This window comes from Notamacropus eugenii, chromosome 4 (genome assembly GCF_028372415.1).
Source record: "Notamacropus eugenii isolate mMacEug1 chromosome 4, mMacEug1.pri_v2, whole genome shotgun sequence".
In the NCBI taxonomy this organism is placed as follows: domain Eukaryota; kingdom Metazoa; phylum Chordata; class Mammalia; order Diprotodontia; family Macropodidae; genus Notamacropus; species Notamacropus eugenii.
Genome location: NC_092875.1, coordinates 35,653,229 through 35,671,039, shown reverse-complemented (window position 1 = coordinate 35,671,039; position 17,811 = coordinate 35,653,229). Strand labels below are relative to the sequence as shown.

General features: G+C 40.1%; 2 protein-coding genes across 3 annotated transcripts in view; one reads left to right on the top strand and one right to left on the bottom strand.

Moving 5' to 3' along the window:
* TCTN1 (tectonic family member 1) overlaps positions 1-3,809 on the top strand; it is a 50,142-nt gene extending 46,333 nt beyond the window's left edge. For both annotated transcript variants that reach the window (XM_072600473.1, XM_072600474.1), the window contains exons 13-15: positions 494-619; positions 1,206-1,350; positions 3,719-3,809. In XM_072600473.1, coding sequence (XP_072456574.1) covers positions 494-619; positions 1,206-1,349 — 270 coding nt within the window. In that variant the 3' untranslated portion in view covers position 1,350; positions 3,719-3,809. The remainder of the gene's footprint in view (positions 1-493; positions 620-1,205; positions 1,351-3,718) is intronic.
* LOC140499282 (voltage-gated hydrogen channel 1-like) overlaps positions 3,679-17,811 on the bottom strand; it is a 39,394-nt gene continuing 25,261 nt past the window's right edge. The window contains exons 5-7 of the mRNA XM_072600475.1: positions 11,992-12,223; positions 4,281-4,393; positions 3,679-4,166 (exon numbers count right to left, since the gene is read on the bottom strand). Coding sequence (XP_072456576.1) covers positions 4,110-4,166; positions 4,281-4,393; positions 11,992-12,223 — 402 coding nt within the window. The 3' untranslated portion in view covers positions 3,679-4,109. The remainder of the gene's footprint in view (positions 4,167-4,280; positions 4,394-11,991; positions 12,224-17,811) is intronic.

Genomic DNA, 17,811 nt, shown 5'->3' with positions numbered 1-17,811 from the left:
TTCTAAGCCAGAGCAGCTAAGCTGTAGAAAAACTGAGTTACCCTAAATTGCAAAGGAGGCTAGTTATTGATTGAGACACCAACGTCATCCACTGCATCCACAGCCTCATTAGCTGTCTTGACTCAGTCCTGCCACTGGACTGTGATTACTCTGGAAGGGAGTGAGACTGACCACTTCGTGCAATTCTGATGTCACTTAAATTCAATTAATGCATGAATCAAAAGACAAAATAGTTTAGTATTAGAGTGTAAAGGGTATCTAAAAAGTAATACCCTACCTGTTAAGATATTTTTGGTACAAGGAGTACTTGAATACAGGAATAGCACTTGTTAGACCATTTTATCCATACTTTTGGGAAATGCTTAGTCTGTTGCTCAGAACATCATTAAAAAGATAAAATTGCTGTAAAAAAGAAAAGCTGAAGTTTGGATTTCATCAGATATTGGAAAATGCTTCCATGGAGTAATGTAAGATTGTCATTTTACTCTTCTAGAAGCCATGTTCGATTCCAGTGATTTATGATATAAGAGTGAAGTGGACCAAGTATGGTTCCTTAATGAATCCACAAGCCAAAATAGTCAATGTTGCAGTGAAAATGATTGCATCTGCTTTTTCCAAGGTATGACTAATCTTTGTTTAAAGGTGGTTATATGACACATTTCCAGAACATAAACATTACAGGTCATATTTGCCAAGATTGAAAAATGCTTCCTGTGTATTTATTCCTCCTTGAGCATTCCAAAACAATTTAGTTATTATTTTTAATCTTTTCTTTGGGGGGAGAACACCATTCATTAATAACAGATTTTATTCATGTTAATAACCTGTATGACTTCAGACTTTAAAAACAGGCTTTGGTTTTTAATTTTTTGAAAATTCATGTAGAATACAAATAAGCCTAATGTTTTAGTCATTGAAACTTTGAGGAAAATATTTACCTTTCATCCTGTATCTTCAAAATGCTTTATTTGCTAATTTTCTCTATATTTACCTACCATTGCAGTTATTTTAATAATTTTACTAAGGAAATAAAAGTTATATTTCTCATCCAGATTCACATTGTGAGTCAGTCAAGTTGGGGGTGGGAGGTGATGGGGTGGGAATGGAGAGTCAGGAATAAAATGAAATGTTTCCCAGTCTCTGCTACCCTGGTGAGTAATAACAGGCTCTCTAGGACTTGTGCACCTCTTACTTTTTCCTTACAGACCGACTTAGAAAAGGGCAGGATGGTACAGGTTTCTACAATCGTTAGTTTTTTTGATGTGTCTGCACCTGCCGAAGCAGGTTACAAGGCTCAGCCCACCATTGATGCCAAGCTGCCCTTCAATTTCTTCTTTCCATTTGTGTGACGTAAGTAGTTACTAAATTCAGGAAATCCTGGTGCTGCTGTTGAGTATTTTTAGCCTTGAAAATTGTGACTGTTGGGCTGATGATTCCCCATAACTCTGAGAGCCATGCCATTCCTCAATGCCTTTCTGCCTTTGACTTCTCCCAGAATGTTCACCTGAGATTTCTCTTGTCACTTCTCTCTGGGTTTTTCTTGATTTTGGCAGATGAGCAGACCCAAGAAATTCGTAGGATTTCTAGTCCTTCAGTGGGTCAGAGCTATGCCTGCTCATTCTATGCAGTTCCAGTCTATGTCTTCCCATAATCCTACCAAGAGGAGCTGTCCAATATTCCTAGAGACTTCCTTTAGGCAGTTTGGTATAGGATAGCCAGCTGGCTTCTGAGTCAGGAAGACCTAGATTCAAGTCCTGGTCTCTGAATCATCCTGGCTGTGTGACCATGGTCTGAACACAGCGAATGACAGAGTGAGGGCATTCATTGAAATGGTTTCTTCATTTAGTTCCCTACATTGGTGAAATCACAGGTTTGGCTAAAACTCTCCAAATAATTCCTTTGAACACCACTGTAGCAGTCAGGGAGAGAGACTTGGCTGTACCTTGCCCAGAATACATTTGAAGTTTGCCTTCAATTTGGGGTACCCATTTTTAGGAAGGATGTTGACAAGGCAGTGCATGAATATCTCATTGAGGTTAGACAGGACATTGCAGGCCAGGGTGGGGTAGGGTGGAGCCTGGAAACTATTTTTTGCTGTTGTTCAGTCATTTCATTTGTGTCCGATTCTGTATGACCCACTTGGGGTTTTCTTGGCAGAGATACTGGAGTGGTTTGCCCATTTCCTTCTCCAGCACATTTTATAGATGAGGAAACAGAGGCGAAGAGGGTAAAGTGACTTTCCCAGGGTCACACAGCTAGGAAGTGTCTAAGGCCGGATTTGAACTGACACAAATGAATCTTCCTGACTCCAGGCCCAGCGCTTTATCCACTATGCCTGAGAACTGTGTCGTACCATAATTACTTGAAGAAGTAGGGACATTTATGCTAGAGAAAAGAAGACTTAGAGAGGTTGGAGGGGGAGGCACAGATGTGATTGCCATCTTGAAATATCTGAGGGATTGTTTTGTAGAAGAGGGATGCAATTTATTCTGGCTCCAGAGGGTAAAGCTAGGAGTGATGGGTAGAAGGTGTAGAGGCAGATTTTGGCTCAGTATAAAGTTACTTTCCTAACAATCAGGTGTCCACAAATGGAATGTATCCAAAATTACTTAGCTACCCCCTCAGTGGAGGGCCTCAAGTGAAGCCTGCATGACCAGCTGTCAAAGATTCTTCCCAGCTAGGTGCTGGGCCAGGTGACCCCAGAGCTTGTCTCCCTGGTTTTGCTTCAGAAGGAGGTGATAGTTGGGCAGAGGTCCTGCTCAACCCTGCAACATTTAGCCTTCATATTGAAACAAAGCAAAAGGTTGGAAGTAAATTAACTCAGGATTGTGGGAAGGAATATGTTTAGGACAAACCTCTTTGTAGGTTTGTCTTAGATGAAGGTAGCTGGTGATGCACTGGGCCTGGGCTCAGGAGGACTTGAGTTCAGAAGTCTGGCCTTAGACACTTACTAGTTGTGTCATCCTGGTCAAGTCATTTAACCTCTCTTTGCCTTAGTTTTCTCAGCAGTAAAATAATGATAATAATAGTACCTTCCCAGGATAATAACTGAGATACTATTTTAAAATTGCTTAGCAGATCACTATATAAATGCTTCTTCCCTTTATTCCTTAGTAAATCCAACCCCTTATTTCATCCTACTGCTTTAATATCAAAATTATTTTAAAAGCAGTAGCTGTTCAATTCAGGCTGTCCTTCCTTTTCCCTCTATGTACAAACAAGTGCAAAAATAGCACAATATCATATAAAAATGTTAGAAGTAGAAGACAAAGGCTAACGAAGGCACCTCACTCGAATATCCCGTTAATTGCAGTCTAGCCTTCAGTCTAATTGCTATGTGCCATCCCAGGCCCAGCCCAGGAACACTCCTCAGATGCTACAGAATGGAGGTGGATTTTTGGAGTTCATCACTATTGGAGCAAGAGAACCTAGTAGGAAGGCTCAAGGAAAGCAGGCAGCTTCTCACATACATTAATTGTGTGGTAGTTTCCAGAAAATGTCAGACACAGGCATAAATAAATATAATTAAATTCAGACTGCATTTTGTAGCTGGTTGCTACAGAGGGTTCCTGGGCAATATCCGTGGAAAGGTCCAAACTGCAGGGGTTTAGTGGTAAGCTACAGGACACATGGTTTTTCTGATTAGCTCATGAATAAAATGACCTTCCTACAATGACCTCCAGTCTAAGATAATTTTTTTATTACTTGTGTCTTTCAGAATGTCCACAATTAGGGAATCCAGCACTGAAGTATATGGGAAACTATTTTGAAAGTGTACATTTGTCAAAATTAAATTTTATACAAACCCATCCCTCTCTAGCATTCATTTTCTAACAAGTTTAGAGTTTGGAAGATGAAAAAAGGTAGCTTATGAAACATCTGTTACCAAGAGAACTCTTGTCATCTTAAGATAAAAAGACAGCTCTTAGGAGGAGCTCTGTAACATCTGGACATAATCAGACCTGAGAACAAACAAAATGAAGGCTTCAGATCATTTCCAGAAATTATCATGGAGACACCCAGGGTGCTGCACAGACATGTACACAAGGCCAGTCCATCAAACAAGACGTTTCCTCTTCATATGGTTAGGCAAATACTTCATGGTTCAGCTACTCAAGAAGTCCATGATCTCTCAATAGTTTGTTAAGTCTTTCAATTTCTTGTTCCTGTTTCAAAAACAAAGATTGACTTTATATTCTGAACATCCCTGATGCTCATAAGTCTAGTTACTGTTGAGGTCATCAGTCATCTATCTTACTTGAGGCTCTCATTTGTCTTACCTTCTCAGTGCAGCTAAATTCAAGATGCTGGATTTTTGTGGCCAGCTGATGATTAATTAGTTTCAGCCTTGCAAGTTGTCGTTCAGAATGTGTCTTGACTGAAATAATTATGCCTAAAAATAATTCAGAGGGCAAATTGTGACGTTTGGGCATTAACGTAAGTCCATCATACTTAATTTCTGATTTACAAAGTACTTTCCATACATCATCTCATCAGCCCTGTGAGAGAGACAGGGCATTTAAAAAATGAACCACCAATTCTGAGAATTCAAGACACGTGCCTTTTGTGATCCAGGGCACAACTCATGGAGCTGAGACATAAATTCAGGGGGTCTGAAGCTCCTGCAACCTCCCCACAATCCCACCATCCCCAAAGACTGACAGATGTGTACTATAGGCTAACACACAATGTATTTGTTTGGGAGTTTCATTTTCTCCAGTCATTAATTATTATTTAGAGGGATGGAAACTCAGAGCATGTGGCTTGAGCTTTTGAACTGACCAGATGAAACTTCTGCAGGAATATGTATAGTGTCCAGTTTGAATTCATCCCCTGTTTCTTGTAGGGTATGAGAGGCTGTGAAATTATATCATTGATGGATCAGGCAAGCAAGTCCTAAAAGCACACGAACACAGGAGCCCAGTCTTTCATCAACCCAAGAATGTAAATTACTGGAGGAAAAGACTCCCTATTCCCCAGTAACTGGGAAATCTGGAGAGCTGGTTGGCAGAAACTAAATTTAAACAAGTGGCTTACATTATATGCCACAGTAAACTCCAAATGAATTAGGGGCAAACATATAAACATAGAACATAAGAAAAGTAGAAAACAGAAGCTCTCATAACTCTGGTTACTGGGAGAGTTCATGACCAAACAGGATGGTAGGGCAGGCCACCAAGGACAAAGTAGACAATTCTGATGGTATGCAATTTTAGAAGCTCTTGCACACATGACATCAATGAAATTTTGGGTAAGAAAAGATGCGAGTCAGAGGGAAAGATCTTTGCATTGAACATCTCTGATGAAATACTATATCCAAGATATATAGGAAATCAGCAACACAAATAGATGACTAAATACATTTCACAGGAGATGGTGATCAAAGGATACGACCAAGAAGTTTCCAAAAGAATAAAAGTAAGCTAACAACAGCCATGTGGAAAAAATACGCCAAGGCATTACTAAGAAAAATATCAATTGAAACAGTTGTTTTGTTATCTCATGCATCCAACTGACAAAGATGAGACCAAAATAGTTGTTGGAAGAGCTGTGGGAAGACAGACGCAAATAACACTATTAGTGGTGTTGAATTGGCCCAATTTTGGAAAACAACTTGGAATAAAGAAAAGTTACAAATTTCATAGTTGACCCAACTCCAGGGCAGATATTTTAAAGAGGTCAGAAAGAAAGATCTCCCAGCGATAACAAGAAGAGCAGCTCGATGGTGTAGTGGAGAGTGTGCAGGACTGGGAGTCAGAGGAGACCTCAGTTCAAATCCTGCCTCAACCACTTCCTAGTTATGTGACCTTGGGGCTAGTTCCCTAACCTCTCTCAGCCTAAAAAAAAGAAAAAAACCCTACACTCTTCATTTCAAGTTACAAAAAGCCAGTGGAGGAAGCCATGTACCTGTGCTGAGTGGGTACACTCCAAGTTGATATCTAATTTCACCTGGGCCTCAGCACTGCATTGACCAATTCTACTTTTCACAACTGACCTATTGTATTCCTCAAGCCACTGAGTCTGACTCTTCCCCTTCTCAGCAGACCTTGCCTCATGCTTCACTGAAAAACCTGAGGCTGCCATGAGTGACTTCTCTTCCCGGATTCCACTCTTCAAGTCACCTCCACATCATTCCCTCATTCCTTCCTTTGCTCCAGTCTCAGAGATGATCCTTGCAATACCAATGCCTCTGCTCATTTCCCTGACTGCATCCCTTCCTGTTTCCAGGAGCTTGCCCCTTCTACCGTCTCATCTCCCTAATTTTCAATCTCCTATAAACAAATTCCTTCCTGGCTATCTATAAACATGCCCACATCTCCCTGTCCCTAAAATCTCTACTTGACCCCAGTGTGTCCTGAAACTCTCATCTTATGTGTCTCCTTCATTTCATGGCCAAACTATTAGAAAAACCTTTCCGTACACGACATCTATCTTTTCACCTCTGTTTCACACTCTTGTAGTTTGCCCTTTGTTCTCACCATTCACCTAAATGAATCTATTAAAAATAATCAATTATCAGTTATATGCTAAACCTAACAATCTTTTCTTGGTCTTCATCCTTCTCAAAGTTGAGTCAAAGAATTTTATTTTTTTTAAATTAAATTTTATTTTTTTCAATAAAAAAATCTGTTTTTTGCCCTTTGTACCTCCTCTGCTCATTGGAGAAAAAATGGAAAAGGAAAGCAAGACCCTCATAACAAACAGGCATAATCAGTTAAAAAAATTTCTCCATTGACCCTGTCAAAAAATCTGTCTCAACCTGCAGCCTGAGTCCATCTGTGCAAGGGGGTGGGCAGCAGGCTTCCACCTGAGTCCTCTGGAATTTGCAAATTATGCAATGACCAACTATATTTTGTTGGCCAAATATAGTTGGTCATTGCATTGGTCAGAATTCTTAAGTCTTTCAAAGTTTTGGGTCTATAAATTTCATGTTATATAAAGTTATATAAATTTCATGTTCTGTGTTCTGGTTTTTCTTACTTCAGTCTGCATTCATTCATACAAGTCTTTCCAAATTTCCCTAAAAACATCCCCTTCACCATTTCTTACATAATAATATATTCCATTACATTCATATACCATAATTGGTTCATCTATTTCCCAATTTATGGGTAACTCCTTTCTCCTCATGCCCCCCTTACTTTCCAGCTCTTTGCCTGCATAGAAAAAAAAATGCTGTTATAAATAATTTCATACATATAGGGCATTTTTACCTTTGATCTTTTTGGAGTTAGGTGCCATGTCATTGGTATGCAAAGTTAAGTAATTGGGGGCAGGCGACACCATACCAAATTGCCTTCTAGAATGACTGGATCAGTTCACACTTCCACTAATTATGTGTTAATTTCCCCACATCTCCACCAGCTTTTGTCATTCTCCCTTTTTGTTCAAGTCTGGTGGGCATAAGGTGGAACCTCAGTGATGCTTTAATTTTTCATTTCTAAATTTTAGTGATTTTATTCCCCACATGACAATTGATAGGTTGGATTTATTCCTTAGAAAATGCCAATTTTTATCCTTTGACCATATACTATTTGGCTGAGGTCTAAAGAGTTTTTGACATTCTTGACCACTCCTTCCTCCTGGAAAATCTCTTCTCATTTTGTAATTGTCAGTTTCCTTTGCAGGATCATCAACTCTAACCCATGTCATAGGGCCCAGTCTTGGACTCTTTCCTCTTCTCTATAGTATCACTTTTGGTGATCTCATCAGCTCCCTTGGATTCAACTGTTGTCTCCCCACATGACTCCCAAATCTACATATTCAGCTCTCCTCCTCTCAGCTCCATTTCCTCATCTCCTGATATCTATCTTACAGTAGAGAGAGTGTTGAACTTGGAGTGAAGACTTGAGTTCAAATCTTGCCACACATACTAGCTATGGAACCCCAGTGCTTAAGCACAGTGCCTGACACTATGGTTAATAATTGCTCATTGAACTGACTTGTTGACAGGGGCCATCTCTAGTTGTCCTGACCTACATCTGGGCACTGGACCGAGAGAGCTCTGGAGGAGAAAGTGAAGCTGGTGACTTTGCACAACCCTCCCTCACTTAAATCCAATTCACTTGCAAGTCATGGCATCATCTCCCTAATACCATGGGCCTCCTCAAGAGTGAAGGGCAAACTATGACCTATAAGGTACTCTGTAGTGGAAAACTTAGCTTGTTTCAAATTCAAAATGTAAAGGATAATAGGAATGGAATCCAAAGAACTTTAAGCTGAGAGAGGGGTGGGAGAAAACGCATGTCCACCCAGCTAGCTACCATGTAGAGTAGCTGCAATGCAGGAAGAGGAACCATAGAAATGACCAGAAATGAACAGGAAATGAAAATTCAGGAAAGGCCCATTGAGACACATGTACAGTTTGGATAACAGACAAGAGGAACTAGAGGTGAACAGAAAGAGACACATTTGTCTTCCTAGGCCATGAGGTATCTATCGCTGGCCCAGTGACAAGACAGGCTTCTAGAAGGGTGTGCTTTATTTAAAAGGAACAAGATATGCCTTATTCAAAGGATATTCTCTTACTCAAAAGGTAAAGGAAACAGTATTTGGGCTTGAGTTGTCCCAAAGTGGAATGGGATGATTTGGCAGGTAGTCATTCTCCCTCTCTAGAAATCTTCAAAAATACCATTTGTTGGCTGGGTTATAGAGTATACTTTTCTTCAAGTGTGAGTTCACCTTTGATATCTCTGAGATTCTATGATTATACATGTGTCCATAAGCTTTTTTTGTTATTTACTGGTGGTTAATTCCCATATGAAATGCAGCATGGCAGAGCTGGCCTTGGGAACAGGAAGTCCTGGGTTCAGGTCCTACTTCTGATGTACCCTCACCCTTGACCCTGGCCAGGTCACATAATCTCCGAATGCCCCAGGCAACACCCCAAGACCTTCAGTTGCAAAAACAGCTTCTCATCTGCTTTGATAGAGGGAGTTTCTTCACTGGCCATGGAATCACAGATCTGGTCAATTAAAAAAAAAAGTCTTCTCTATCCTCTCTCCCCTCCCTAAGATCAAAACCTATGGATATTGACTAACTCAATAGTAACTAAATGTTTCCATTTATATCCATGACCTGTTTTGAACTTCTTTCTTGGAGATGAGATTTGAGTATAGATTGGACTAAGTGGCTTCTGAGGTGCCATCACATTGAGATTCTGAGAGGACATGAAGGGATCCATGTGGAGTACTATAAACCCCCCTTATACACAAGTCAAATTGATACTTAGACTTTTCCCTTCAAAAAGGTCTAAGTCCTATCCCTAGTGTTCTCCAATCCACATCAGCCTCAATTTCCCAGACTATCCACTACTAAGTTTATCAAACCAGTGGAGAAAAGGAATTCTTCCCGGAAAAGGCTCCCTGTCCAGTATAACCCTACAAGAGGTGAATCTCCACCTAGGTCAAGGAGGCAAGGAAGCTATTAGATCAGGTAGAAAGGAACATGCTACCAATCTGTTCTCAGTTACATAAACTCATTTACATTCTTGTGGCTGGGAATCACAGAAGACCATGTTCTTTGAAGGGTGTAAATTACAAATAATGACTTAAGAGAGGATGGAGAAAAGGACAGTGGGTATACTCAGACTACAGTACATTACCAAAGATGATTCGTGCACAGGAAATGATGTAAAAGACATAATCAAGGGCCCATATGGACAGAAAAAAGGACAGGTTGGTCATCATGTGAACAGAAGGAGGGATAATAGATAACTAGCCCAAGTATGACTGTGGGCCGGGAGTTAGGAAGATCTGAATCAAAGATGACCTCAGATAGTTGCTAATTGTGTCACCCTGGGTATGTCACTTAATTAAAGTTAATTCATTGTGAAATGGGAATAATAACAGCACTGATCTCACCTGGTTGTTGTGAGGATCAAATGAGATACACATGTAAAGGGTGTTCAGATGTTAAGGCACTATATAAATGTGATTTTTGTTGTTGTCATGTTGAAAGAGTCAGAGAAAGATCGTCAGCACATCGAAAACCTTAAGTTCAATTTGAATCAACTAGCATTAAATACTTGCTATGTGCTAAGTGTTGGGGATAGAAAAATAAAAGCAAAAAACAGTCTCTGCTCTCAAGGAACATATACCCTACTTGGTGAGGGGATGGTAGTGGAGGGTGGGATGTAGAAAAGATACAACATTTAAACAGATAAATAAACACAATATAGTTTGAGGTCTCTTTCTCTATATCGATGTATCTTTCTTGTATCTGTTTTATACCCAGTTACATATGTACATGTTATCTCTCCTAAGAGAAGGTAAGCTCCTTGAGGGCAGTCATCATTTCTTTTAGTGCTTTGTATCCTCAGCACTTAGCAGATATATAGTGCTTAGGAAATGTTGGTTTTGACTGGTTGCAGGAGAATTAACAAGTAGGGCCAATAGGGAAGGCTGTCCCGGGAAGGTGGCATTTGCCCTGAGCTTTGAAGGAAGTTTTGAATTCTAAGAGGCAGAAGGAAGGAGGGAATGGATTATGTGTGCATATATATATATATATATATATATATTATAAATATATATAAATGTAAAATATATACATACATATGTATATATTATATACACACATAAATTTACAATGTAAATACAATATATATGTACATTTACAATGTAAAATATTTTTATATATACATATATGTATGTGAATATGTATGTATGTATATAGGACAGTCTTTGTAAAGGCACAGCAATGTTTCATGAAATCTATAAGTCAGGGAATAGCAAGTAGACCAGTCTGGTGGAAAGAGATCAATAAAGATCACTCAGGATAAGAAGTCAGGGGAGGATTACAGTCTGTATCAGGAGAATAAATGCTACACCAGTGACATCATGAAAATACCGAAGTACAAAGGCATTAGCCTTAGAAGGAATGATTAGAATTTCCTATCTTCTAAGTACAAAGGGAAGTCCTATTTCTCATCAAAGTACATATTACAATACCAACATGGAGCCACAGGAGAAGTCATGATAGGACATTTGATCTTTGCACCTCATTAGGGTGCTCAATTCCTTAGTAGCAGAAAAGACCATAATATATAGGGGGTGTGGGCACATAACTTATCCCCATTCTCACCCCACCCAATACAATGAAATCTCATCGAATGCTAAGGAAACACTAATGTGAGGAGTTCAGAGAAGTACCAGAAGATTTTAATAAACTGATGCAGAGTGAACTGAACTGAACAACAGATGACTAAAAGAATGTAATGTAAAGAATGAAAAAGGAAGTAGAACTTTGATTAATTGTAATAATCAATCTTGGTACTAGAAAATAGATAATGAAATATATTTTCTCAACAATGAGATGGGGACGTCTAGGGGCAGAACATTGTATTCATTGTTAGATGGGTACTGTATTGGTTATTTTTTACTTAAGTGTTATAAAGGGGTGGTGGTTTTATTTCTGGCTTGTATATGGGAGTACTTATCTATAAAAAATTAATAATGATGATAAAAATAGTAATAGCTAGCATTCATATCCTACTTTAAAGTGTGCAAAGCATTTTATATTATTAATTTTTAGCCTCACAACAACCCAGGGTGGTAGGTGCTATTATTATCCCCATTTTACAGATGAGGAAACTGAGGCAGGCAAAGATTAAGTGTCTTACCCAGGTTCACACAGTAAGTGTTTGAGGTAGGATTTGAATTCAAGTTTTTCTTACTCCACATGCTAAGTCTATTCACTGTGCCACCTACCTGAAATTATTGTGCTGTAAGAATAAAGGGTGTCAGTAAATTAAATTTTTTAAAAAGAAAGATAAGCTTCTTGAAGACAGATACACCATGGTGTTTGGTCTTTGTGTTCCCACCACCAAGCAAGGCATGACCTGAAGCAGGCACTTGATAAATGTTTGTTAGATTGGAACCCAAGATTGCCTAGTGCCTTGTAGAATGGGTACCCCCTACCACCTCTGTCCAGTTTTCAGAGCAGCTTGCTCAGCCCACTGTTCATGGAGGACCTGCCACTACTAGGACTCACCGTTGATAATCCTGGCCACTCGCCAAAGTCGGAGAAGGATCAATAAACCGAGGGCTTCAAAGGCATGCTCTCGGAACAAAAGGACAATGTCTAGGACAAAAGAGATAATCACAATAACAGCGTCCAGGATCTCAAACTTGTGGTAGAAGAATTCCACACGGAAGACGAATAATTTTAATCCAACTTCTATCATGAAGAAGGTCAGGATGGCTACACTCAGATAGTGGAACACCTAGAAAAACAGGCCAATAGTTATGTTACACCTACTCTGGGCATTACATCATCATCATCATCAATCACTATCCTCATCACCTCCTCCTCCTCCTCCTCCTTCTCACTAGTCTCCTTCCTCATCTCCTCCCACTGGCTTCCTCCAAATCGTAATTAAAATCCTATCTTCTACAGAAAGCCTTTCCTAACACCTCTTAGTTCTAGTGCCTTCCATCTCTTAATTATATCCTATTTATCGAGTATTGAATTTGTTTTTGCATAGTTGTTTGCTCATGGACTCCCTGAGGGCAGGCACTGTCTTTGGCCTATTTTTTTAATCCCTAGAGTTTAGCACAGTTCCTGGCACACAGTAGCCACTTAACAAATCTTCACTGACTAACAACCTTACCAGGTTAAGAAACGCAAATGAGATGACATATATGAAGTGCTTTGTCAACCTTAAAGTGTCAGATAAGTGCTGTTTTTATTAGCTAACATTATTCAAAACAATTTAGCAGATTGTCTTTGAGTTGCTATGGCTGAAGAATTCATCATCCTGTGATCAACCTGGTGATAAGCTTCTCTGAAATTAGCTAGACCAAGAAACTCATTGTTGGGGGAATGGGCAACCAAGTTTCCCTACATAAATGCAATGGGATATCATCGTACCTAAAGACATGATGAATTTGAAGAATCCAGAGAAGCAAAACAAGGTAAACAACATACACAATGACTGCAGCAATGTAGTCAGTCAACAAGCATTTACTGAACACCTACTACGTGCTACACCGTGCTAAGCACAGGAGACGCAAAGAAAGGCCAAAAAATATAAATGGAAAAATTTAAAAATAAAACCTTAAATTGAACAATCTTTAATTATAATGACCAAGCTTAGTCCCTGGAGAAGAGTGGAAAAAATCTACTACCTTCTCTTCTTCACAGATGTGGGAGGTTATGCGTGTGGTATGTATACTGTTATATTGGATTGAGCACATATACTATTCTATATGACTGATATGTTGGTTGGTTTTGTTGAACTTGTTTTTTTCCCCCTTTTTTCTTTTATAATTTTTCTTCTTAAAAGTGATGTTGGCTGATAGGAGAGTAAGGAGTGACATATTTGGAAATAAAGGAAATAAATTTTTAAAAAATTAGCTAGGTTGATCTCAGAAGACAGGCATACAGTTGTTTTCAAAAGCCCTGGGTCAGCCTCCCACCACTTTGAAACATCAGAGAAGGGAGATAGGGGAAATTCTTCTCTTGCTCTAAAACATGGTCTAGTCCTTACCTAGTAATAGATTTTCTGTTAATGCTCCCTTAGCCATACGTACTCCACTCAACAACTTGTATGGTCACTGAGAAACGTCTATGTCTGCTTCCTTCTGTTGAAAAAGTGAACTCTCATGCTTTGTGCATCTGTGCATTTCCAGAGAGACTCTCACTTTTAAGGTAAAAGGAATACCCAGTGTTATTTTAGGGCTTTCTCTAAGTACAAGTGTGACCTTCTTTCGACATTCATCAAGTCCCTTAAGATTTGGTGTAAAAGGTACTTCCTCTAGGAAATCCCCTCCTCCATCTCCATCTATTTTGGCCTCTCTTTCATTTTGCATTTTCTTGACTACTTAGATAGATGATCAAGTTAGGAGCTCCTGGTTTTGCCCTGCATGGTTATTCATTTTTGTGTTCTTGCCTATGTTGGTTGGGTTGCCCAATGTAAATAAATTTTTTCTTTCTATTCAAGACAGTGTAGAACTGTATTAGCAGTAGTGGTGGTAGTGGTGGTGATAGTAGAAAGAGTATTAATACTAGGAGTGATAGTAGTAGTAATAGTAGTAGTATTAACAGTAGTCATTGTAGCAATGGTGCTGGTTGTGTGGTAATAGTAGTAGTAACGGTAGTAGCAATAGTAGTAGTAGTAGCAGATACAGTAACAGTAATAGTAACAATAGCTGTAATTATAGTAGTAAAAGCAGCAATGGTTACAATAGCAATGGTGGCAACCTAGTAGCAGCAAGATTAATAGTGGTGGTGGTGGTGATGAAATCCAGAGAATCTGGGTTTAAATCCAAACTCTGATGCTTGTTAGTTGTGTGACCTTGAGCAAATCACTGAGCCCTTCCTAGACCTCCATTTCCTAATCTATAAAATGGGTGGGTGAGGGGAAAGGGTTGGACTAGATGAGTTATACAGACTTCTGCATGTGTTGTTTCCCCAGTTAGACTGGGAGCTTCTTGAGGATAGAGACCATGCTTGCCTCTCTTTGTATCCACACTGCTTAGCACCGTGTCAGGCATACAGTAGGCACTTAATAGAAATGTTTGATTTATTTGATGAGATCTCTTCTGGCTCTAGTTCTATGATCCAGTGAGGACAGGCAGGCATACTCTAATGAGTAATGAATACAGCATAAGCTGCTTGAGGTCAGGGGCTGTTCCATTTCTGTCTTACTGTACCCAGCAGCCTGCACACAGAAGAAAGGGAGAGGGCCTGGACCTGTGATTTCCCTTGTAGAAGGAAGTCCCAGGCAGGGAAACTCTCTCTACCAGTACAGGCTGGCACTTAATCTGCAACTCACAGACTTACAGAATATGCCAGAGCACTGAGAGGTTAAGGAACTTCACTATGGTCACACAGCCAGTACATGTCAGAAGTGGTTCTTAAACCTCGCCTTTCTGGGTTTGAGGGTGGTTCTGTGTCCACTCCATTCATCAGATACATAGCAGATGCTTTAAAAAGTTTATTGAATTGAGAATCAAAGAAAGAGCAGGCTGACATTCGAAGCCATGACAGTGGCAGCCTCACGACTCTAATGGGAATCATGAGATAAGAAACAGGAACTTTAGAGACAAGACCTGTGTTGTACACTGGCCACTTCTATTGCTAATCGCTAGCATTTATATAGCACTTTAAGATTTGCAAAGCACTTTACAGATGTTGTCTCATTTTATCCTGTGATTTTACTCTACGAGGGAGGTGCTGTTGTTTTACTCATTTTACAGAGGAGGAAACTGAGGCAGGCAGTTTCTAGTATTGGATACATTTTCTCTATATCCTCTCCTCTCCCAGCTCCCTGCTTGTGGTGGGCAAGTCAGAATACTCCTTGTTCCCCCATTACCACTTTCAAATCCTGCCTTGAGCACCTCACTAGCCAACTTCCTGTTTTGACATTCATATTAGCCAAATCTGTTATTCAATAGGAAATCCTGGAGGTTTTTAGCTAAAGACATCCTCCCACCCCAGCCTATGCCCCAGCCCAAGGCACCCTCTTTCTTTCCTCAAAAAGTTAAGTGCCTGGTTCAAAACTTTTCTCTTTCCCATCTCCTACTCTCATATCAGGGGACTTCAACATACTTTTTGATAACCCATCAAACATCTACCTTCCTGAATTTACTCAGTTCCCATGACCTCCACTCCACTTCATCTGCTCAAAGAGATGCCCACCCCCTTGATCTTGCCATCATGCCCAAATATTCTACTTCCATGTTCATGAACTCTGAAATTCCTTCATCTAATCATCATCTCTTATCATTCCATCTTTTCCTCTGCCTTACAACCCTCAACCCTTTTTATTAAACTCATTGTGATCTTCATCATCTCTACCCCTTAGCTATTTCCCAGGTCATCACCCCTGAACTGACTGGCTACCATATCTCCCTTGGTGAATCAACTCAACTCTACACTATCTTCTAGCACAATTCCCTTTGTCCCTCTATCCAGCTGATTATCATGCCTTACAAAGCTTGAACCCTGGAAGACTCCCACTACTCACCTCCTTCAATCCTACTCATGTGCTATTGAACCAAGCAGGAAGAAATCACAAAATCTTACTGACTGGACCAACCACAAACTAGTGTTGTCTCATTTCAACTGGGCCCTCATTGAAGCAAAACATACTTTATATTATTCTCCGATTGATTCACTGTCCCCTCCCCCTCCACTGTGGCTCTTCCAAACATTCTGATCTCTCCTCAATTCCTCCTCTACACCCCTACCATACACTCTCACCCTAGGACCATGCCTCATGTTTCACCAAAAAAACCCCAAACAAACCCATGAAACAGTTAGTGGAGAACTCCATCTTCTCCCCTCTTCCCCATCTCAAATTTCTCAATATCTTCCTCTTTTATCTCCTCCTCTTGCCTATCTCAGATAAAAAGGTGGCCTTTTCTCTTGCCAAAGTCAACCCCTTACAATTGGTCTCAATTCCATCCCCTCCACCAGACTGACAAAATTACCATGCCTGTTCTCTCTCAGCATCAACCTCTCTCCATCTACTGTCTGCTTCCCCACTGTTGCAAACACACCCATCTTTGCCCCATCCTCAAAAAACCTTCACTCTCACCTCCTTTTCTCAGGTGAATGTCTTCAGAAAGTCACTTCCAGTCTGTGCCTCCACTCCCTCTCCTCCTGCTAAGCCTTCTGTCCTCTGGCTACTGATCTCATCCTTTGACTGAAACAGCTCTCTCCACAGTCACCACTGATCTCCTAACTGCCTGAATGGCCTTTTCTCCATCCTGATCCTCCCTGACTCCTTGGCAGGATGTGACATTTTCGATCACCTCCTCCTGAATACTCTCTCCTCTGGGTTTTCATGACACTGCTCTCTCCTGCTTCCTCTTGTCTGGCTGACAGCTCCTTCAGTCTCCCTGGCTGCTTTCTCACTCATGGCACACTTGTGCCTGTCCCCCTAGGCTGTGTCCTTAGTTGCTTTTCCTTTCACTCTATGTTATCTCTCTTGGTAAGCTCATCAGCTTCCAACTCTATGCACAGGATTCCCAGGTCTCTACAGCCAGCCCCAGTCTCTCTACTGAGCTACAGAATCATGAATCCTCTTGGATATTTCAAACTGGATGCCTCAGAGACATCTTAAACTTACCATATATAAAACAAAACTCATTATCTTTGCCCTCCCAAACCCTTCCCTCTTCCTCACTGAGAGAACCACCTGCTTCCAATCATTTACTCCAAAAACTCAATGCAGTCCTGGACTCCTAACTCACAGTCACCCTGCATATCCAATCTATCTATTGTCAGATCTTGCCATTTCTACCTTTGCAATGTCCCTCAAAGACACCCCCTTGTGAATTTTTGACCAAACAAGAAATAGAGAACATTATGAAATGCAAAATGAATAATTTTGATTACATTAAATTGAAAAGGTTTTGTACAAGCAAACCCAACACAACCAAGATTAGAAGGGAAGCAGAAAACTGGGAAAGAATTTTTGCTAGTGTCTGACAAAGGCCCCATTTCTAAAATATATAGAGAATTGAGTCAAATGTACAAAAATAGAAGTCATTCCCCAGTTGATAAATGGTCAAAAGATATGAATAAGCAGTCTTCAGAGGAAGAAATTAAAGGTATCTATAGTCATATGAAAAAATGCTCTAAACCTATTGATTAGAAAAATACAAATCAAAACAGCTGAGGCACTACATCACAGCTATCAGATTGGCTGACATGACAAAAAGAAAAATGACATATGTTGGAGAAGATGTGCTAGAGTTGGAATGCTAATTCTTTGTTGGTGGAGCTATGAGTTCATCCAGTCATGCTGAAGGGCAATTTGGAACTATGCCCCAAGGGTTACAAAAATGTGCATACCCTTTG